The sequence below is a fragment of the Thermochaetoides thermophila genome (genome assembly GCF_000221225.1).
Source record: "Thermochaetoides thermophila DSM 1495 unplaced genomic scaffold scf7180000011814, whole genome shotgun sequence".
In the NCBI taxonomy this organism is placed as follows: Eukaryota; Fungi; Ascomycota; class Sordariomycetes; order Sordariales; family Chaetomiaceae; genus Thermochaetoides; species Thermochaetoides thermophila.
Genome location: NW_006383030.1, coordinates 1279953 through 1302697, shown reverse-complemented (window position 1 = coordinate 1302697; position 22745 = coordinate 1279953). Strand labels below are relative to the sequence as shown.

Genomic DNA, 22745 nt, shown 5'->3' with positions numbered 1-22745 from the left:
GGCACCTGGTAGTATCGTCAATCACGTCGACGGGGTCTTTTCCAGCTTCGTCAGGGCTGAATCATCTCAATTACCAATTCTTCACTCCCAAAAAAAAAAACCGATCTCTTCCATCACTTCATAGGTAGGTCGTGCCCTCTGCCATCCCATTCTCCCCTGGATTTTGCCCCTATCTTTTTTGACTTACCAGACCCGTTTCATCCCTCCGATCCCTCTACCTCTGTAAACCACTTCCAATCTTTTTTCAATCTTCCTTCTTTTACATTTCTTGCCAAGTTGCCCTTCCCTGCCCTGTTTGTACTTTGCCCTCTCACACTTACAGTTGACTTGACTCACGGGTATCCCCTCCTCAGTCAACTCACAAACACACTCTCCATCATCGCTGGTGACTAACACAGCTCAAGCTTCACTCAGTAAAATGGCTCGCACCGGCTTCATCGGCAAGGCTGCAGAATCCAAGGTTGTTCGTTGCGTTGGTGGCAACCACTGGGTGTACCTGACCGAGCTTTCCCACTCCCAGCGTCAAAAGTATCACAATCTCAAAAATGCGGGCCGGGCCACTCCTTGCAATGCTCAGATTTGCTGCCCTGAGCACGTCGACATGGTTGACGGCAACGGCAATATCCGTCCGAAGGATGGCGTCGAGTGCGACATCTGCCAACGTGTGCTACCCCCTGATGCTTTCAGCAAGTCAACCTTTAGGAGCGGCCAGCCGGTAAGTTACGACTTCAGCCCTCTGACTTTTTCAAGATCTTGTGCTGACTCTACCTGTGTCGGTTAGATTTGCAAGGGCTGCCGTTCTGATACTCAGATCCCCCTTGAGGCCGCCGCTGTAGTTGCCGACCATGATGAGCGCATGACCGAGGAACAATTTTACTACCGCAACAGATTCATCCTTGGTAGTAATGAAGTCTACGAGTTTGAGGACGAGGACGTTGTCCCTACTCTTCCAAAGCTTCCATTCTCGCACCCGGTAAGTTCTCCAGCCACGGCGTAGTTTTCTCAACAGAAATCGCTGACAGGCTTTCAGAAATACTTCCGTCGCTCTGAGAACAGCTTGCAGGATGCTTCTTGGGAGGAGACCGACAATTCCAACTCTCTTGGCGCGTCTTCTTCCAGCTCAGGCACTGACCTTTCCAGCCTTTGCTCCCCTGCCAATGGCGAGGCCGAAGCGGAGTTTAATCTGGCATCCTTCAAGGTCGACTTAGATCAGTTCATCCCGGAGCACCTGCGTAACGTCGCTGAGGAGCCGTACACCCCACCGCATTGGCTTCTTCCCAGCGAGTTTTTTCAAGTTACGACTGTGACCAAACGTACCGAGATCTGCTATCGCGTCAATCCCTGTTTTGCTGGCTTCGCCAATGGCCCTAATGGCACCCAGATCGGCGTCAATGAAGTGAACGATGATGATTGGGAGTCTCTCCCCGCCCCGGATTCCACCCTGAACGACAAAGACGGCGGTTGGGACGAGGATTACTACAACGTCGCTGATTCTTGGGATGCTCCTAACAATGCCGTCGACTCTTGGGATACCCCTCACAATGCTGCCGGCTCTTTGGATATGCCTAATAATGCCGCTGACTCCTGGGACGCACCCAATAACGCCCCCACTAACAACAACACAAGCAACAGCGCTTCTAATAACAACAATGTTTATGGCGAAAACCACAACTACAATAGCCGCCGTGGCAACTCTCATCGTCGGAACAACTCCCACCGTCGTGACGAGTCCAGCAACCAGAATGTTCCTGCCTTGATTGCGGACCAGGCTGCAGAGCGGCCTGAGGAGACCAACACACGGCCATCTGGTAAGTCCCATACCACTCAGAACTCCGACAACTCTGCCACCAATGTAGTCACTGGCACTACCGGGACCAAGACCCCCTACAACCGGAACATGAACCGGGGTGTTGAGACTCGTCACTTCCGTCATAACCACTACTTTGCCCCCGGCCGTCAGTACAACAACAATGGCCATGTCAACAAAAACCATGGGAACAACGGCAAACATACTAGTAAGGGCAACCGTTCGGGCAACAATGGCGATAGTAACCGCCATGATGGCAATGGCAACCATCCTGATAATAACAATGGCCATCGTGCCAACAGCAGCAACAACAACAACCGGTTTGGTAATCATCATCGTAACAACAGCAATATTGGCCAAAACTCGTTCCAGCAGGGGGAAAAATGGCACAACTCCAACCGCCAGTCTAATGGCAACTCTAACGCCCACTCCAGCAACAACTACTTTTGCAACTCCAACGGCAGCTCTGGCAGCAGGAGAAACAACAGGTGGGAAAAGGATGTAAGTCTCACAACTTCTCCATTCTTTTCCATTCCTTCTAAGTTTGATGTGTGTGCTAACCCAACCTCTCAACAGCCCGCCGGCACCCGCAAGACGGCTCACATCCTACCCTTCTTTGCCAGCTACCGCGATCCTGGTTCGATGGCCAGGCAGTGAATTCAAAGTTACCTGCGCACAAAGATGCGGGTCTTAACCATGTTTTCAGAGTGTTTTACTTTGATTGAAAGTCATCGGTTGGTATTTCCAAACTCACATGCATCGAGGTTAACCCTCATAGAGATATCCTGTTATGTTTTCTTTTCTCTTTCTCCTTCTGGGTATCAAAAATTTGTGTCAACTACAACCTCTTTTCGCTTCCCTTTGCCCCCATACCTTAAACATCTATCCCGCTTGCTTTCCCTCCTTCTTCCAAATTCCCTTTGCTAGCCAGCAGCAGATAGACACATCGAGTCTCCCGAGAAAACGGGGTCTCTGTCGGTAACTTTGATGAAAAAAAAAATACCAAAACAACAACAAAAAATACAGGTTGTGTGTCAGTGAAAGAATATCAAAAACAAAGGGTAGAGGTGCTCGAGTTGCATCGACATGATGCAGAAAATCATGCAGCTGGCCATGGATTCTTGTAGCAGAGAAGACAGAATGATTGGCAGGCTTATTTGGGAGCAGTTTTTCTCTCCTCTTTACTTATTGTTCACTTTACTACTTTTACTTGCTTGCTTTAATTACCTTGCTTTCGATGGATCTCCACGATCAGCACATCGATCAATCATTTGATCTCCTGTGTGTGACCTTACCTTCTCTCAACACCTGTCCCTCGACACAGTCGACACAGGTCGCTTACTTACCACCAGCTCGCAACAATCGATCAATTGATCATAGATGGATTTGCGGATCAGATAGGATGGACATGGACATAGGTTTCTACTCTGTGATGGAATGGGATAAGGGAAACATGAACTTAGAACCGACTTACGAGGGAGGAGCTTTTTTTTTGGTGGAAGGGTGTTGGTGATTAGGGAAAAGGGATGGAAAGGATCGCTTTACTTTCGACGTTTGGGTCGCTTCACTTGTTTTGCTACGTAGCGTACTTGTCTACTAATCTACTTGGGATCAACGGGCTCAAACGTACGTACTTACCTACCTGGGAATTGATCGGTTATCACATACTTTCCTGCTGTTCTGCCAAAGTACTGACATGCGTTCGTTCGCCCTGCTTTTAAGTCCGGTGCTTTTATGCTGTCTGCCACCATGAGTGAGTGATACCTGCTTTGTAGGCAGGCGTCAATCAATGCCCAACAACGATTTAGGCTCAAGGGCGTTGAGTTTATCTTAGATAATAGCAGTCCAGGTAGGCAATGAGTGCGGGTGGGGTTGCAGTCGAGGAAGAAAATGTAAGGCTTAGGGCTGATGTATGCAGTTCCTTGGCTTATTGCCCGGCATCACTGAGGAAAGTGAGGAGCAAAGGCGGGAGTCAATGTAGAGCTAGCTCAACATAGACGGAACACAAGTCAATGACAGGTTCGAGATGGGGTTTGGGAGGATAGGCATGTGAGCTTGAGCTTCAGTAACCTGCATCTTCCTTGTTCGCCCATCGCCCTCATCTTACTCCTCACTAAAGGAAGTCTGTTCCTATTGGGATATCGTAGTGTTACCAACCCTCCATAACCTGAGACATGGCTTGCGGGCAAAAACAAAATGGTTTAGAAGCTTTCTGTCTGGAATGAGACATGCATGTACTTGTATGTCCCTGCCCATCAACTTCGTGGACCCCATCGAAGAAATGTATCCTTCCAGGGGCGTTATCACCTACCCGTCCATAACTTCGTCCTATCCGACCCAAGAAAGTCGTATAAGCAAGAGGTTTGGTTTCCCAATCTATTCTCGGTGTATGTTCTCTTGTGGGTTTCACCGGCGTCGCCTTCTCCTGGTTTCTGTGGGTGGTGCCTTATCTGTGAAGCTTTGTTAGGTCGTTGTGTACTTGGTTGATATCCTCCTAAGCCTGCACGGGAAAGGGTTGCCCTACTTACACGACATGAATTAGTCAAAGTCATTTCTTGCGCAGAGGTTAAGAAGGAGTGGTGTGTGATAAGCTACATGCAGCATAGAGAACTGGGACGTGGAGCTTAACCCAAGGTAGCTCGGTAGGTCTGTCGGTGAAGGCGAAGGCCAGATAGGAATGTCCTATGGCTATACTTAGCTCAGCAATGCATTGATGAAGGGTAGTCCACGTGGGGGTAATCTACCTACCTCTACAACACAACTGCCTTCTATCTCCCTGACGGTTAGTCACGAGTTGAGGCACATGGCTTCCCACTCAGGGCAAACCCCCAACCCTCCAAACGAGGCTTTCATCCCGCCAAAGACCAGTTGGCAAGTTAACAGTTGCTCTCTTTAAGTCGGATGTCTCGGGTATGTATCTCTGCGGCGCTCGTCAACATATTAGCTTCTCACCGGCCTAGCCACTTGTTCATGTTTCAGTGAGGGACGCTTCCGTTGATGCCAACTGGATGAGCAATGCCTTAACAGGATTGGCTGGGTACATTATCCGAACCTCCTGTTTCCCCGGAATGACTTGTAATGAGCCTCTGAATTCTCGAAGCCGAATCGCTGGGCGACTCAGATGTTGAGGTGTTTGGCTTTGGATCTAGCCTGTTAGAAAGAAGAGAGTGAGAACTGTGGGCCTATCGCCGTGTAAAGGCTTTCCGTTTGTTGGTTTTCTTCCGAGTTCCGCTACGCTTCTCCTTTTTGAGTTCTCTAGGGTCAAGGTCGGTGTTCCCTCGGCTACCGACCATCTGATTCGGCTGTCCGCCACACGTCAGTAAGTCAGGACTGAATTGTCTGCATCCCTTCTGTGCCCCAGCCTATGCGGGGCCCCGGCTGTTGGCTGCCGCCTGCCGCACTCCCTACCTCATCCGTACTTACCGGGCGGTGGCGCTCGGCAAGGAAGCCAGTGTCTCAAATACCGACGTATCCTCCGCCTCTGTAGCGGCCCAACCTCAGACTGACATTTCCCTGCCGGTATCCATCGCCGTTAAGACGTGTCCAGCCTGCGGGCAGCCGATTCTCCGATTCTCCGACCGGGAGAACATTCAACGCATGCCGTCAGCCGTCCTGTCAAGGTGATTGGTGTAGGATGCACAAGTCACAGGTGTAACTCTCTCACAGAAAGTCTTGATCAGGAGAGGTCTTGGTAATGTCCGAAGCGAGAGAGTACAGCTAAGTTTTTAGCTTACAAGAAGATGGTGTGAATGATAGGTAATCTCCTTGCATCGCGATTTGGCAGAGGACGACGGAAACCGGGCGTCAGCAGGCCACTGTTGAGCCGGCTGGCTGCAATGGCTGTGTGTTGCCCTGCTTCCATGCCTCCTGATTGTTCAGTTAACTGCTGTAACACACAGAGCCTCCTCCTAACGCACGCAAATAGCATTCTGACTCCCTGTGACTGTTTTAGTCCCCCCCAGCTCCAACTCCATCCTTGGAAGGGGACATACATACCCCTCCCACCATGGACTTGAGACATACCGGATCCGGTCCTTCTGTCAACGTCTTGCATCACATCTGTGCCACACAAAGGTCTCCAACTCACGCCGGGCGCCTTCACCAAGGCAGCTTGTGCCCCAGTCACACAACAGCAGCGTGTTGTGCATCAGCCAGATTCCGGGTGCCCGGGGCCCAATTATGACATGTGTGATCTCTGTGCTGTGTTCGGCTTCCAGCCCGGTTTGGTGCTCGGTGAACGGGGCGTGACTGGACCGTGGCGCCTGGGAATTTGAGAAAGGATTGGTTTGGAGACAAGCCGTGCCGGCGGCTGATGGGGGATGTGAAGGACGGGGGACTGCTTGGTCTTCCGGCATCCATGCCCGGTTATCTATCAGGGAGTTAACCGGCGTTCTGAAAGGGGAAAAAAATAAGGGATGGCGTCATTGTAAGGGAGATTGATGCCCGACGGATGAATTAGGGGGGTTTTCTATCATCAGGCTCAAGAGTACCATGGATGGAGAGGAGGAATGTCGTCATGCAAGGCGGCCGGGACCATGTGGTTGGTGATGCTAACGGCAATTGCCCGCTCTGGGATAGATACCTATTGTGTTGTTGTTGTTGTCACTGCTGCTGCTGCGTCGCGTGCATGCATGATGGTACAATGAGGCTCCTACGGATCTTGGGGTCGGGTATATCAACCACGGCTTTCTGCAGCTGTATGGGTCTTTCTGTCTCCCGGTCGTCTGAACGGCACTGTCAGCATCTTTGCTTTCTTTTTGTTTCCTATATCTGTTCCCAACTGTTCGAACTTACCTCTCATGATGTCTGCCCTCCCACAACAAACCTGGTCCTGGCAGGAAGCGGCTCCTCCTCCCCCTCCCCCTCCTCCCCCTGGCGTCGCTGTCCAGGGGCCTTCCCCTCATCATTTCCGCCTGCCTACTGTTCCCCATGGCGCTCAAGCAAGACCAGTACCAGTAATCTGCAACCCTCCCTCTCCCCCACGACCAACCGTCTGTGATGAATCCGATGAGGAAGAGGATGTCGCGGATATGGAGGAGACCCCCTCTGAAGGAGAGCCAGATCATGAGGGAAGAAGAGCGAACGGCGCTGTGAGGGAGCCCCAACCTGTGATGATGAAGGGGGGGATCCCTCCTCAGGAACCGACACAGGTTAATGGTATAAGAAGTCCCCGTACGGTGGCCATGCAGAATGGTATGCTTCCATTCGCTCAACCTTCGCTTCCTCAGAAGACTCACAGAGACAGGACTCCCAACCCCCAGAGCAACACCCGCGGACCCCAGAGCCAACCCACAACACCATCCTTCAAGCCCATCAGCCCCAAGCCCCTCAGCTGCTCGCTTCCAACCGTCCCATCCTCACCCTCCGGGGCAGCCAAACCGCAGCTATTCTCTTCCCCAGCCCGTCAGTCCGGGGAATGTCTCCCCAAAAAGCCATCCAGCTATACAGTGGAGCAATTCTCAACCTCCAAGTGGTGCCTACAGACAGGGAGACGTCAGTCCTAGCTCCATAGAGCTTTTTTGGGGCGTGCTTTTTGACCAAAATGATCGGCCTACTAAGCGGTGGGAGCAGGTCGCTTCGGGAATTGGGCAATATATTGTAAGCAATTGCCCCAGTGAATCCTGGCGATAATAGTCAAAGTAAACGAGCGCTTTACTTACTGCTCTTCGACAGATGAATGAATTTATGTCCCAGAGAACGGTCATCATAACCCCAGACAAGATGGCCGCTTTCTACTCACACTGCAGACTTGACACTGAGCTCTTTCCCTACCTTGGTAGGTCCTTCCCTCAACGCTTTGACTCATCCCTCGATCCCCAACCTTAAGTAGTTGACTAATTGTCCGTTAGAAATCTTCCGTTCACCATCTTCAAACTTTCCCCTCGCCGACTTCTATTCCTATCTGCAAGTCGAATACTTTCTGGCCGCAGACCCTTCCCGGCCCGCATCTCGTCCTTCGATACCGGGCCTAACGCTTGCTGGCTTTGTGCGGTTTCTCACAATCGCCATGCAAGCTTATCCTGAAGACGAATTTCTCCGTCTCAACAAAATCGTGTCGTCCCTGCCAATCATGGTTGAGAACGCGCTTGACAAAAGGAAGGAACGAATCCCGAAGTCTGTGCCAAGACGCTTGCTGCCTTCTATGGGTGATGAAAGGGTTCGTGAACTGTGGAACTGTGCGTTTGAGAGGATAATTCAGGATTTAGGACTAAGGGCGCCCTCTCAGGAGAGAGTGAGGGGTACGAGGTTGGCCAGGGGGAAGAGGGAGAGGTCGAGGTCCCGATCCCGCTCACAGGAAAGGGAAAGGAGGGGCAGCGCGAGTGTGACTCCTTCAACAAACAGCAGCAGTGCTGCGTCATCAGCATCGCGAGACCGTTCGACGTACCAAAGCAACGGCTCCGCAAGACGAGATCCCCTTTCCCAGGATGTCGCACGACAACGTCTTCATCCATCAACATCACCCCCCAGCCCTATGGCATCCTCCCCACGAACAGTGCCATCAACTTCCGAACGGGACCGGTGCTCCGCTGGACCTCCCCAAGGAACAGGCCCAAAGCCTATCCTCAGACAATCTCCACGAAAACCAGCTTCACCAAATGGTACTGCTCCCCTTGCGCAAAAGCGGCATTCTGTGGCTGGGACCATGAGTTGTCCTGCTGGAAGCGGAGATCCAGCCAAGGAGAAAGACGGGAGATACGCCTCGTCGTCACACTACCGGGCTGGTGCTGATCGGTCCATGTCACATCCTCGATCTCGATCTTGGGGAAGTGAACAGGAGAGGGAGAGGGAGAGGTACTACAAGGATCAGGAGAGGAAGGTGACGATCTATGAGAGCAGCACGCGAGTCAACCGGGATCGAGATCGTGAAAATGAACGCAGAGAGCGAGATCGCCTCGAGCGCGAAAGGGAACGAGATCGAGAGCGTGAGAGAAGAGACCGAGAACAAGAAAGTGCCCGAGCCCGGGAACGAGAGAGATCTCGTCGCCGCTCAAGCTCTTGCTCCCGATCCTGCTCTTGCTCTCGATCCTGCTCCCGATCCTGCTCCCGCGAAAAAAGAGAAAAAGACCGTCGGACCCGAACACAGTCCCGTCCCTCTTCATTCAAAGGGGAGCCGGAGCTAGTGCCAAAGAGGAGGAGGACTACGCCTGTGGTGCATAACCACCACAGTGATAGAAGTAATTATCGTGATCGTGAGAGGGATAGGGATCGGGACAGGGAGGATAGGGAGAGGAGGAAGGGCAGAAGAAAGAGTTGGGGGGAGGCGCTGGGGGAGTTGCTTGTTGGATTTTAGGATTATAGATCGCATCTTGTTTTATTATTAATGGTTTGGACTATCTGAGTTGCTTAAGCAGTTTGTAACATTCTGGTTCTCAGTGTTGTTCTCCATGGGCAACGGGTTTATGAGACTGAAAAATTTGGGCATTGGGAAGTGGACCTGTGTATCACCGCAGATGCAAGACTATCATGATGATCAGTTTCTTCCAACCACCATGCCATACCAATGCCAGATTTTCATACACCGAATTCAACTCTTTTCCATTTCCCTTTCCTACCCACATTCTGTTGTGTTTTGTGTTTCTCATGAACCTTGTACTGTATGTATGTACACCCCACCAGCCGCCACAACAACGAATGACACCACCAATGCGTGCAAGATCAGGAGTTCTTTAAGAGAGAGAGAGAGAGAGAGAGAGAGAGAGAGAGAATATATATATATATGTGTGTGTGTGTGTGTGTATGTATCCATAAAGAGAATGCTGAAAAACACAAACGGAAACAATCAAGCTGCCTCCCGGTAGTCGCTTCTACTTCACTTCTTGGCTGTTTTCTACTCGGTTGATCCTCCATCTTCTCACCGTACATATATCAAAACCCCTAAGCCTGCCATCCATCTGACTGTCTTTTCATCCCTCGTTCATCCCATCCGACAATCCATACATTATTCTGTTCCATAAAAGTAGAGATGATGATGTGCCAAAAGCCCGTCGTCCCCACTATGTTATGCATGTGTATGTTATATTGCCGTGCGCATTTTGTTCCGGTTTTGTGTGTACGTATGTTGTAATTCCGTTCGATGCGTGTGTCTATATATATATATATATATATGGGTGTGTGTGTGTGTGTGTGTGTGTGTGTGTGTGTGTGTGCGCGTATGTGTGTTTACGTTCGTTGGTTGAGAGTCGAGCGATAACCATATATGTGTGTGGTCGTGGTCCCAGTACAAAACCAATCCCCAGAGTAAGGGCATGCCCTCCTATCTCGCACTACCCCCGAACTCATAAACCCTCATTCTCTCCGCCGCCGTTGTCTTCCACTTGGCTGGATCCTCTGTCCCTGTCTCCACACTCCCCTTCGGTTGCGAAAGCAGCGCCTCAGCATCCCCCACCTGCCTTCGTTCCGACACTTCCAGCACCGTCTTTGCGGCCGGGCTAGTCGGATCCAGCTGAGGCAAATCTTTCAAGCGCTTGCGCATGAGGAGGTAGCGCATTGGCAGCGTCAATCCTCGCGAGCCCCCATTTTCTGTTGATCCTCCTTTGGACTTGGAAGGGGGATCGCTCATGACGGCTGATTGCTATTGCAAAGGTTCAGAGGAGGAGGAGAGGCGGTTGAGGTGGAGGTAGACATCTGTGCCGTAGCTGGAGACAAAAAGTAAGTTAGTCAGAGTCACAAAAAAGGGAAAGGAAAGGGGGGGAAAGGGGGAAGGCATACCCCTCCATGCTAATCAACTTCAAATCCCCTCCAAAGTACCTCGCATACAGCCTCGAAATCGGCAAACCATACCCAAACCCAGCCATCGGCGCCTTGAAATCGCTCTTGTTAAAGTCCGGATCCAGGCTCGGCGGCCGGTTGACGGTGGTGTACATGTACGTCCAGACAAGGGGGATCGCAGACCTCGGAATGCCGCCACCCTCATCCGAGATCTTGATCGTGATATCCTCCTTGCCCTCGGCGACAATCACCTTTGTCACAGGGAACTCCTGCTTATCTTGCCCATGCGTCTCGACGACCGCGCGCAAAGAGTTCTTGAGGGTCTCGAACAGCATGTGCGACAGGTGGCCAGGCACATACATGAAGTGCAGGTTGGGGTCACAGATTAGCTGGATCTTGGGGGCTTCGAAGAGGCCGTAGTGGTCTTCGCAGACAAACCGCGCATTCTCGATCGCCTCTTGAGCCAAGTCTTTAACGTAGGTCTTGGTGCAGATGATACCGACGTAGCTGGGGTCGCGGTAGTGTGACTGGTCTGTCAGGGCGATATGCTGGCCGATGAGCATACGGATGCCAATACGCGACATATAGAAACGGTCCAAAAACGCCTGGATGTTATTGTCGATCAGATGCCTTTGCCGCTTGCGCTTCCACTCGAGGATGCCCTGGGCCATGGTGGTGACGACGCCGTCGTGGCGGCGCTTGATGCGGTGCAGGGTCTGGGCAAACTTTTGGTTGTAAATCTGCAGCTCAGGCGGCCAGTCGCCGTTGTCATCGACCATGGCGTAGTAACGGCGGGTGGTCAGCGGCCGCATCTTGCCGTTGCCGTTCCACACGTACTGGCCCTCCTCGATACTCGGGTTCGGCGTCGGCTCATCCAGCCACGTGTTCTTGCCGGAGACTTTGGCTGGGCGCATCAGGCGCTCGCGGACTTCGCGCGAGAGTTCTGGACGCGGCATGGAGGTGAGTTCCTGAGGGTGTGGGTGTGAGTCATTGAGCCAGGACAAGTTGCACTTTTGGAGAGGGAGGAATGGCATACCTCAAAAGACTGTGCATACCAATCGGCGACCTTCTTAACGGATGGCATCTCGCTCAAGCCATCCGGCAAGGCCTCGAGCTCTTGGACGCGATGAGCCAGACGGATGGGCAGCTCCTCGGCCAGGAACATGGAGGCGCGAAAGAGGGTGCCTGGGCAGGTGGCAGCGTCAGCATGCCGAGACTGTGTGCGGAAGATATTGAATAGAGATGATGATGATGATGATGATGAAGATGAAGTAGGAACCCTACCAGTCGACGGGCGCTCGCCGAACTGGACCATCTGGCGCAGACTGACGCCGGTCGCCGGAAAGCTGGCATAGTGACGGATCTTTTCCATCAAGCGCTCCGACCTCTTCCACGACATGTTGGCGGCTCTTGGTGCGCCAATTGGGGACTGCGATGGGGATATGGAAATCGTATGGCGTGCAGCATCAGCATTCGTGTGTCGGGGCGTTCGGTGTTGGCGTTGACGTTGGCGAGGATGGAAGTGTGTCGGGTGAAGTTGACGGTTGAGAGAAGGTTGAGGGTTAGTCAAGGGTTACGGGTGACAGCCCGGCAGAGGGCGGGATTGATGCAGACCAGCCTCGACGGATGGATGCTCGGCGGATGTTTTTCTTTTAGCCCGGCTCCCGACAGTCCCCTGCTTGCTACTGTCTGTCTTGTGACTCGCTCTCGTCTCGTTGCCGTGCCTGTTCCCAGACTGCGGGTTCTGCGGGTTCTGCGGGCTGTGGCCGGCTCTGGCGTCTTGCCGCTCGGCTGTGTGGAGTCAGCGATTTCGATTGTGGAGAGCGGAGGTGGGGCAGGAATGGCCCTAGCAGCTGGAGAAGCCTGATCGAGTCACATTCGACGCTGCTCGCTGCTGCTCGAACGTTTCGCAAGCCAGTCAGCGTTCGTGCAGTGGACTGTCAAGGGGCCCCTTCACTGACGACGGGACTCTGTGGCACTGGCCCAAAGCCGAGGCAAGGAGAAAAGCCAAAAGAGGACTCAACGCGATGACGCACTTCCACCTGGTCCAGAACTCTTGGAGATCCGTCCGTTTCTTCCTCGATCTCGATGACGGCAGTCCGGATGCAGCTGCTATAACAGAGCGAATATTCGAACTTAGATCCAGCTTTTACAGACGCCACTGCTGTGATACTCTTTCTACACAGACATCATGGTTTGATTCATCCCCCGCCTTGACTCGGTGGGCAGCGTGGAAGGTACTGTGGTACAACGACCAGGTACTGACAGTAGCACAAAGTACCTAGTATCAGGTCACAGGCAGGCCTCGCCGCGGGTCGGTTGTGCTATCGGATGCTTTTTGGTGGCCGACTCTCCCTTTTTTTTTTAATTTTCCCGGGACCTGCCGTAACATTTCTTTTTGAGATCCAGCTTTCAAGCCCTCTCTCAATCCACGTCAGGACAGCATCTCCATGACCCTCTGTCGACTCTGCTGGAGGAGGCCAGGTCCCATCCGCAGGTGACTCCCCAGGTGTTGCCCGCTGTCACCCGCTGGCTCTCACCTGAGCAGTTGGCGATCGCCCAAACTCCAAAACGGCTTACCCCGCTTCGCACCCTCGAAAAGTGCATTCCCGGTGCATCCATGTGCATGCTAGATGCATATTCAGCGCGTGCTTCTCCATCCTACAGGTCCTGATGTGTGGTCTTACGGCCAGTCAGAGTCCAGTAACAGCCAGCTGTGGCGCCTGTACCCCACGCACGGGGCTTGTCTCTCCCGAGGGCCGTTGAACGGCTGGCTGCTGTTGCTGACATCCATGAACTGCTTCAATGCTTTGCTGCTGTGTACTCTCAATCGCGACGGAGAGGTGGTGAAGTTTGTATGCTCCCTCATCTGTCTGCGTGCTGAGCTCATGGAATGTCAACTTCCTGGTCTTCCACCCACTCGATTTCGACACCTTTGTCTCCACTGTTAACCGACCATCACAAGACAGGCGGGCTTTTTTCTTTTTTTTTTTGGCCGGCCATGTGCCCTCCCAGAATCTGCAATCTATCGACTGCCACCATTTATCTGGCCGTTGGTCCCGGTGCAGTTATCCTGGAATGCAGATTGTGGGCTGTCGAGACCTCGCGAGACGAGTTGCTCCAGTCGTTGTTCCAGCTGCTGCGTACCGTACCCGGGTCTTGCCGAGTTGTCGCACTGTGCTGCCTACAAGTAGAAGCAGGCCAGCAGCCACAACGGCGGCTGGAAGCTGTTGGTTGTCTTGATGCCGAATACTGCTTGTTGATATGTTTTCTGTTCTCCCTCTTTGTCTTTCTCAGTTTCAGAGACAAGGGCCAACTTCCTGCGTATAGTATCCTTCGAAGGCTCAAAAGCAGACAGTGAGATCGTGGATAACAGTCTCGGTCTGGATCCCAACCTGATGAAGCTTGACGTCACATGTAAGCAAGATAGAAAACGATAGAAATCGAGGATCGATCTCGACAATTTCACAAACGCCCTCGAATCTTCGCCATGCCATCTCTTTGCCACCGCACCTTTTCTCGTCTCTCGAGGATCAAGATTCATCTCGACCTGCAGTGCAGCGTAGCAACACCACGTAGGTAGAACACAGTGCGACTAGTGCAGTTCCAGACTTCCAATGACGATGAGCTCATGGAAATCTCAATTTCAAATGCCGAACCGACAGCTGAGAGCTTCCTCCATCACCGCTCAGCCAGCACCCCAAGAGGCTGCCCATCGGCTCGAACCGGCTCTGAGCTGCACGTCTTCTGCACCGTCGGACAGGCGGAAAGCGGAAAAAGCTCGGATGCCGCTCCTTCTGGCATCTCTGAAACTGTCTTCCTCTGATTGGCTCTTTTCACCGAACTCACCATAGACTTGGCAGTACTTACCGAGGTGAGCAAATCAGGCAAGCGCAACGGCAGACGCCGGGCCGTTGTGAAGCCGGACCCTGGATGTCTGGGGCTGCCTGGGGCTGCCTGGGGCTGCCTGGAATGGTGGGCCCAAGATTGAGGGAGAGGAGGTCTGCTCTCACCCGGACAACAAAAAAGTGGGGACACATTAGTCTTGGCGTCCTAGCAATGACAGCGCAACAAACTGCGTATGTGTACGACACAAGACAAGCGCACCCGTATCGATCGGCCTTCCGCCCGCACCCAGGCGCCTTCAACGGCTCCATTTCCTTTCCTTATGCTAAATTCCCAAAATAAGAGAATAAACCGGTCTTTTATAACATTAACATCAACGGGCTGCAGCCCTAATGGGAAAAAGGTAAACAAAGAAGAGGTTATCGCAGGCCCAGGACAGGGCCGATGCATTGCAGTGCGTGTGCGTTGGCGTTGGCGCAAGGAGTTCGTCGTCGCATTGCAGCTCTGCGCAGTGAACCTGCATTTGAGTTGAGAGTGGGCGATTGTTTTCACCGCCTGCCTGCTGGGCTTATCGACGTCATTATCATCATCATCGTTTTCATTGTCATCAACACTCTTCGCATCGCTCATTACAACAGCACTCACATACGAATTACTGAACTGAGTCTTTGAAACTCATTCATCTCGCTTAACTCGTCACAGCGATTCGCATCGGTTCATTTCGTGCAACACAATCACAATGCTGGAACCAGACGACGACGACAACTCCCTCCCCAACAGCTGGGAGCGCATCCCCTCACCCTCCATCTCCACACTCTCATCTTTCATCCCAGAAGACTACTCTTTTCCTCCTTACGGCAGTCAAAACCCTCACGGTCATACGCCGCGACCCTCTAACACCGCGGCCCCAGGAGTCGCCACACAGTCGTCGCACCCTACCTCACCGCAGCACTCGAAGCAGAGTTCTCAGGATAAAGGGGATGGCACTACTTCTCTCACCAATCAAATACCCGAGCAATCTCAACAGCAGCCACAGGGTCAACTACAGAGATCCCCCATGCCCCCTCAACAACCAACTCCCAACCCTGCAGTCCAAACCCCCCCTCCCACATCCTCCCCAAGTACCTCCAATAGCCGCAAAAATAATGGCAGCAAGCCCGTGCAGGGAGCATCAGCAACTGTGATTGCAGGGTCAGCCACAACCCCTGCTATCCACACCGGCCTAGGCCTAGGCACAGGCATTGGCATGCCTGGCCTGGGCTTGGGCATCGGGGTTGGCATCAATGTGGCGGGTATGACGCCCATTTCTTTAGCAGGGCCGGTGGCTATGCCTACTGTTAAGCCAGCAAAGATGAAGAGCGTTGTACGGGGACACTCACAAATTGGGACGCCTGTCATCGGGGTTACTGAGGGGGAAGAGACAGAAGAAGAAGAGACGGTTAGACCAGGAAGTACCAGCTACCAGAGGAGGAGGGAGGTAATGGGGCCGCCTAGTAGCCCATCTCCCATGCCTGGAGGGAACGTTCGCGGGGGGGCAGGGATGGGTACGAAGCAATCCATGAGCGCTAGCATGGAAGAAGCATTACGGTTGTCTAATCTGTTAGGTACGACGGTAGTTTTCTCGTCGGAGTCGTCAGGGGAGGAGACTGACGATGAAGGGGCAGGCGAGGAAGCAGAGGACGAGGAAGTGTTACCGGATCCGAACGAAGACCACTTATCCGACCACCGGCACCCTGTTACTGATACCGAGGAAGAGGGAGAGGTTAGAAGTACCCAAATGGAACCGTCCCCCTCTAAGAGCCTGGCTATGTCTTTGATTGAACGTCTGAAAGAGGAGAAAGGATGGCAGATCGATCTGAATGATGATTATAGCGCTAGAGGGCTTAAGGAGGCAGGAGAGTACTGGTATGGCGCGGGGGAAGATGATGGTGGCACGGTGGGGACATGTGCGGGGAGCTGGACGGGGATTGGCACGAGGGAGGGGACTGTGGATGATGGTGCAGGGGTTGAGACGAGGGAGGGGAGTTGGGGGGAGGTTGAGTGGGAAGAGGGACGGGAACCTGAATCTGAACCTGAGGGTGAGGGTGCTGGTGAGGGTGCCGGTACGGGGGTAGAAGGTGTAGATGGAGTGGAAGAAGAAAAGGAGGAACAGGAGGAGGAGGAGGAGGAGGGAGGGGAGGGGACAGGAGGGAGTATGAAATTGGGTCTTCCCCGCCGCCGGTGATGTTGGGACGGAGAGAGGAGAAAGGGAAGTGGGTTGAGCGGACGGGGAGTCCAATCGAGAGGAGACACTTGAGTGACTTAGGAGATGGTGAGGAGGGTGCGCGTCTGGTCGACGATCAACTGATATACTCCTCGTCGCCAGTGAAGTCGACTGTTGTCGGATCTCCGCAAAAACTGCCCACCTTACCTTCAATGTCACCAGCTAAGCTGTCGGTTGCGTCGTTCAGCAAACGATCTGCCACCTCATCAAGTAAAAGACCTCCTTCTCTTGCTCGCCAACAACCATCCCCACTACCTCCTGCACACTTCCCCGCCTCAGAGCCCTCACCAGAATTGAAACGAGACCTAGCTTCCGAACCCGAACAATCACCCACTTTCAACCCCGATGAAGAAGACGACGATGAGGAGGAGAACAAAGAAAACATCCCTTCGCACAAAGTCGATTTTGATCACAATCACGACCCAAAACACGAGTATGAGGAAGGAACAGGAGCGGCCGGTTACCCCCACGACAGCCGCGTTGAGCTAATGGAACGGCTTTGCGCGCTAGTACAGCACCTTTCTACGTGCCGGCTAGGCACCGATCCGCAGATGGAGGCTGAGGTGCTGGAGGCGCTGCATCTCAAAGTTGATGAGATGGAGGAGCTTGTGGCGATGGCCGAGGAGGTTGCTGAAGTGGAGGAGAGTGTATTGTTGGAGAAGGAGCGGGCAGCGAGAGGGGAGACCGTCGAGGAGGGGGATAATGAGGTGACGGTTTGGAGGGATGAGGACGTGGAGGAGGGTAATGGCCAGCAAGAGCAGCAGCAAGAAGAGGGGAAGCAGGAGGTGCTGCAGCAAATGGATGAGGAAAAACTCGGGATAGTGGGCCAGCAAGCCTGGTCTTTCAAGCACGAGGAGATGGAGGTGTCATCATCCCCTCCTCTACAGACACAGTCTCTTCATCGACAGCCCTCGCCGAAGCCCGAAACCCGCTCAGCATCGACCCAAACCGTGGTAGATATGGTCCCCCGCGAGGAACTCGAGGAAGCCAAGCGGGCTGCAGCCACTCACGCTGCCCTGGCCAATCGCGTGGTTGCTGAGGCGCAGAGGCTGCAGAAGGAGGTTGAAAAGGCTGTAGAGGCGATCAAGAAGAGGAAGGAGGAGTCTGAGGTATGTATCCATATCCTTGGCTAAGAGGTATGAGTGATGATGTGAGATGGGATTCTGACAATCGCAGCACCTCCAAGCAATAATTGCCTCACGCGCCAAAGCCGCTGCTGAACGGATACTGGATTTAGAGAAAGAAATCGATGATCTGTACGTACCCTTTCCTTCAAACACCCACAATCCAGGGATACTAACCCCCTCAAAAGAGAAGAAGACCTCCTCCTAAACGAATCCGACCTCCGCCATCTACGTCTTTCCCTCCGCGCAGTGGAGACCGTTGTCCGCACGGAACTGGAACGCCATTTGACCTCCTCTTCCCCTTCTGTGTATTCCCAACCCCCGTGTGTGGGTATCGACCGCGAGCTGCTCCAAGCCATAGACAACTGGAAACGTGAATGGCGTGGTGTGAGAGAGAGGATGCTCTCCCGACAAAGAGAGCGTCGCGAGAGAAGAAGGAAGTTGATGAGGGAGGGGTGGGTTGGTGATGATGAGAGGGAAAGGGATGAGAAGTTTGGGGAAGAGGACTGGGGGAGCTGGTGGGGGAGTGTGGGAGAGACGGCTTCTCTTCCGAGGAGGGGGAGGGAACACCATGAAAGGGAACATGTAAAGGAGAGGGACGTACCGGTTGATTTTAGGCTGCATATGCCGATGGATATGGGTATGGGTAAGGGAGCGGGAGGTAAGAACTTCCTGCTGTCAACCGTGCCCTCTTCTTCGCCTACACCCATGGGTCACGGCCAAGGTTATGGGTCGTCAGGCGGGCCGCAGACTGTCCCTGAGCCCAGAAGAAAGAGGGATATTACTCCCGTTAGCAGCGTGTTAGGAGGGACTAATGGTCCAATGATGCGAAGCCCTTTCTCGCGGGCAAGGACGAGAATCCGGCCGGGAGGGGGTAAACGGAATTAAAAGATGGATATACCATGAGTTACCTGGGTCTGGGATTCTGTGGGAGTAACGGGAGAAGAATATTGTTAGTTTGGGTAGAGGTTTACGTGGGTATCAATGGGATGAAATGGGAGTGTATTGGGTTATTTTTGGGGCGGGTTTGTATTGGGGGGTTATATATACCTTTATAGTTTGGGACGCAGGTCGTATGTTTTATTTTATGGGGTATATACCAGGTAGGCAGGAATGTGTTTAGGTAAAGAGGGAGAGCAATTGGAGCATCTAGTGCTTTTTGTACTTCAATTAGATGATAAGTATGGTTAGCTGTCAGACTGGAATGCTATGAGGTGGTCAGACGTATTCGTAGCTGAGGGAGACGAAAATTCCAGTTCAAACATCGTTACGCACTTAGTCCAGCATGCAACTTCGTCTTTGAGCTCAAGACCACGAAGGCACAGCACAAGACAATTTCAAAGCCAAGACCCGCCTGTCTTCATCTCGTCTACGAAAGATTATGCATACCAATTCCTGTCCTCCAACCCATCCAAAAACACTACGTAAAATCGATACAGTTACAAAACATTCCCTCCAAAAAAAAGTTCCCTCTCCCCTTGTGGCGCTAATCAAGCCTTCTTCGACCGTCCGCTCCCCTTCCCCTTCCCTTTCCCCTTCTTAGGCGCATCATCCTCCCCATCATCCTCATCATCAGTAGCGGCCTTAGCAGCCTTCGATGCTTTCTTCCCAGCAGGCTTCTTCGCCTTCGGCATTTTAATGTACTTATCCTTATTGAGGTCGAGCTCCTCCTCTTCGTCAGCAGCCTCGGCCTCAGCCGGCTCAAGGACATCATTCTCGTCCTCTTCTTCGATGGCCTCCTCCAGGTCGGGGATGTCACGGCTGAGTTTCTTGGGCGCGGTGACGCTGGACGCTTTCATGAAGGGGATAGGGTGGGGGTTGGCGTTGTACCTGCAGTGTATCAGTCAGGTATCATGTGAGATAGAATGGGGAGAGGGGGAAGGACTTACACTCTCGTAAACGTCGCCTTGGTCTGCGTCTCAATGTTAACGTACTCCTCGGCACACGGCCCAACCGCCAACTCCTTAATGGAGTCAAAATCGTCCCTCGTCAGGTAATAGCTATCCATCAGCTCAATGACCTCGTCCACGGCCTCCCGTCCCTCAACCTCCAACCTTTTCACCAACCGCTGCCACAGCACCGGCATGTACTCCTGCCTAATCTCATTATGATCACCCGAACTCCGCAGCCGCATATGCGAGTGTATCTCTCGCACAAACCGCGACAGCTTGCCATACTTGCTGTTGTTGCCCAGCCACGTGGTAAACGTCGTCTGACCGCCCAACGAACCCGCGATAAAGCTTGCAGGCCGCACGGTACTGAACACGGCGTGCGTGGGCATCAAGCTCCAGTGCTGCTGCGGGCCGTGGATCATGCAGTCGACGAGGTCGCCGTCGCTGATGGATTCGGCGGCGAGGTCGACTAGTTCGAGGTACTTGAGGTTTTCTTCGCGGGGGTTGGCAAAGTTGCGGCCGTTTAGGGCGGCGGGGCGGGAGCGGAGATAGTTCTCTTGGATCATGAGGAAGCTGAACTCGTGGTCGTTGAAGTAGAGCTCGATCTTGTCGTTGAGCGTGGCGTTGCTTGCGGGGCTGAACATGCCGCCTGCGATGAGCTTTTGGCAGATGTCCCAGGGCTTGAGGATGACGTGCTTCTCCCAGGCTTTGGTCATGGCTTTGGTTTGGTCGAAGTCCATGGTGGTTTGGTCCAGCTTGGCCGTGGCGAGCATGTTGATGATCTGCCGGATGTCCTTGCCGCTGCCCTCGATAAGGGCGTTCAGCACAGGCGGTGACATCTTGAGGCCTTCGCGATGGCAGATGGTCATCATGCGCGACCGGATTTGGTCGACCGTCGGCCGCTGGAACTTGATGTCGAATGCGACGTGGTCGAACGGTTTCATCTTGGGCAGCCGCCGGTCATTGCATATCAGGATCATGGGAACTTCTGTCTTGCGACAGAGCTTGGCCAGCGCGCCGACACCGCCGCGGTCACCGGCTGACATGCCGTCGACTTCGTCCATGATCAGCACGATTCTCTTCTTGGTTGCATCGACCTTCTTGCCGTCGCCGGCAAAATAACCAAGCAGCGAAGTATTGTTGAGAATGTCGGTGACACCCTCCTCAACGAGCTTCTTGTTCCGGGTGTCACTGGCATTGCTCTCAATGACATCATAACCTTCCAGCTTAGCCGCCAGATGGGCGGCTGTCGTCTTGCCGATACCAGGAGGACCCGAGATGATAATGGCACGGTAGCCGCCCATACCGTCGGCACCGCGCTTCTGGAAATTCCACTTGCGCGCCTTGGGCCAGTTTCGCAGCCAGCTCTGGATCTTCTCCACGTTCTGCTTATTGCCGCAGATCTGGTTCAGCTGCGTGGGCGCATACTTAGTCGTCCAGAGCTGGGACAGGACCGGCGCCGGGGCAGCAGGAGGAGGAGCAACGCCACGGGCGGCGGCAGCCTTTTGAGCCTCCTTCTCGGCCTCTTCCTGCCGGGCCTTCTCTTCCTGCTCCATCCGCAGAGCTTCCTCGCGAGCCTTCTGCTCCTCCTTTTCCTGCTTCTGCTTGGCCTTCTCGGCTCCCTTGCCGGTGCCGCCATGTGCGGGTAAGGTCTTGATCAGATAGAATAAGCCTTCTTCATTGATAGTCTTGAGGTTGTGCTCCTTGATCTTGCGAAGCTTGCTCGGTCCGGCATCGTCGCCGAGGACGACGAAATCGGTCTTGCTGCTGGGCGCCGTGGTCACCTTGCCACCATATCGCTTGACGAGAGCCTGAGCATCCTCGCGGCTGATGGTCTTGAGCATGCCGGTGAACACGAACGTCTTGCCCAGCAGGCAGTTTTCCGCTCCCTCGGGGATCTCAATAGCGCCGGGGTTGGGAGGAGGGCCGGCGTTGCCGCCGCCAGCAAACTTCTTCCTCCAGTCGAACTTCTGGCTCTCATCCTTGGGCGGGGCATCCGGTGCCTGGACCAAGGGCACGTTGTCCAGAATGGCTTTGATGTCATCGGCCTCGGGTTCGTCCTCTTTCTTGGCCCGCGGCGCGCGGGGCTTCGCAGGAGCAGCCTTCTTTGCCGGCTTGACATCTTCATCGTCGTCAAACTCGCTGTCTGAGGTCGGCGACTTGCGTTTCCGACTGGGAGCAGGGACCGTCTGAGCCGCCTTGTTCGGGGTCTGCTTTACATCCTCGTCCAGCTCGGTCTTGATCGCCTTGGTGGCCTTAGAAGCCACGCGCTTGGGCTTAGGAAGCACCTCATCGTCGCTGTCGTCTTCGACGTAGTCGTCGTTCTTCCTCTTCTTGACGGCTGCGGCAAAGATGTCGTCGCCAGCGTCATCGTCGTCGTCCAGGAATGCGTCATCATCGTACTGCTCGTGTTTCTTATATGCGGTCACCGGTTTTTTGGTGCCATTTTTTGTAGGTTTTGGTTCGGGAGAAACTTTTGTGGTCTTGGTTCTGGGGCTCAAGCGCACTTCACTTCCAGCGGCCGGGGGAGCTTTGGATTTCTTTGGCGTCCCTTGGGCTGATGTGGGTTCGGACTTTGCCTTGGACGACGAGAAGTACTTGGCAGCAGTGGTCTCAACGCCCTTGATATCCACAGGGGGGCTGTTCAAGTTAGTGAAAGTTGATATGTTCCCTCAAGGGCTTACTCACGCTGCCTTCTTTCGCGGTGAAGTTCTCGTCGGCTTTGGGATCCTGAAGCTGTTAGTGAGGCCCGAGCACAATCAAAGCTCAGACTTACTCCTCTATGTCATCATCGCTGTCCTCAATCACCTTCCGTCCTTCTAATAATTGTCAGAAATGTTGGCTACAATGAAGAACCTAATATGTATGACATACTGGCTCTCGCCTTCTTTTCCTCTTCCTTCTTTGCGGCTGGTTTGGCAGGCTTGGGAGGAGCAGACCCCTTGGGGGCGAAGAAGGACCGGATGTCGGGCATGATGATGTTGATGGGGAGAGCAAGGGGGTTTCAATTAGAGTCAATAGTAGACTTATAAACCACCCCAAGTCGGGGTCGTCGTTGCTTCAAGCCGGCAGTGGGAGCCTGGCCGTTGGGGGACACAAGGTCC

The 22745-nt window shown here is 53.5% G+C and overlaps 4 protein-coding genes and 1 pseudogene across 5 annotated transcripts; 3 read left to right on the top strand and 2 right to left on the bottom strand.

Annotated features, from left to right (window-relative positions):
• Positions 1-418: 418 nt before the first annotated feature.
• CTHT_0013840 (uncharacterized protein) lies at positions 419-2464 on the top strand (the record flags this gene model as incomplete). Its single annotated transcript, XM_006691835.1, has 4 exons — positions 419-715; positions 782-973; positions 1031-2308; positions 2384-2464. 4 exons carry the CDS (start codon positions 419-421, stop codon positions 2462-2464), a joined length of 1848 nt encoding a protein of 615 aa, XP_006691898.1.
• A 4145-nt stretch (positions 2465-6609) lies between these two features.
• Positions 6610-8928, top strand: CTHT_0013830 (annotated as a pseudogene; the record flags this gene model as incomplete). The annotated part of the gene is made up of 6 exons: positions 6610-7000; positions 7069-7210; positions 7555-7583; positions 7657-7983; positions 8034-8406; positions 8640-8928. Coding segments are annotated over 6 exons (1551 nt in total).
• Positions 8929-10379: 1451 nt separating this feature from the next.
• Positions 10380-11915, bottom strand: CTHT_0013820 (pyruvate dehydrogenase kinase-like protein; the record flags this gene model as incomplete). The annotated part of the gene is made up of 3 exons (XM_006691834.1): positions 10380-10443; positions 10517-11484; positions 11553-11915. 3 exons carry the CDS (start codon positions 11913-11915, stop codon positions 10380-10382), a joined length of 1395 nt encoding a protein of 464 aa, XP_006691897.1.
• A 3186-nt stretch (positions 11916-15101) lies between these two features.
• CTHT_0013810 (uncharacterized protein) lies at positions 15102-18637 on the top strand (the record flags this gene model as incomplete). The annotated part of the gene is made up of 5 exons (XM_006691833.1): positions 15102-15906; positions 15967-16554; positions 16788-17734; positions 17802-17881; positions 17938-18637. 5 exons carry the CDS (start codon positions 15102-15104, stop codon positions 18635-18637), a joined length of 3120 nt encoding a protein of 1039 aa, XP_006691896.1.
• A 602-nt stretch (positions 18638-19239) lies between these two features.
• CTHT_0013800 (replication factor C subunit-like protein) lies at positions 19240-22615 on the bottom strand (the record flags this gene model as incomplete). The annotated part of the gene is made up of 4 exons (XM_006691832.1): positions 19240-19579; positions 19639-22281; positions 22418-22460; positions 22516-22615. The coding sequence occupies 4 exons, from the start codon at positions 22613-22615 to the stop codon at positions 19240-19242; spliced, it is 3126 nt and encodes a 1041-aa protein (XP_006691895.1).
• Positions 22616-22745: the final 130 nt, after the last annotated feature.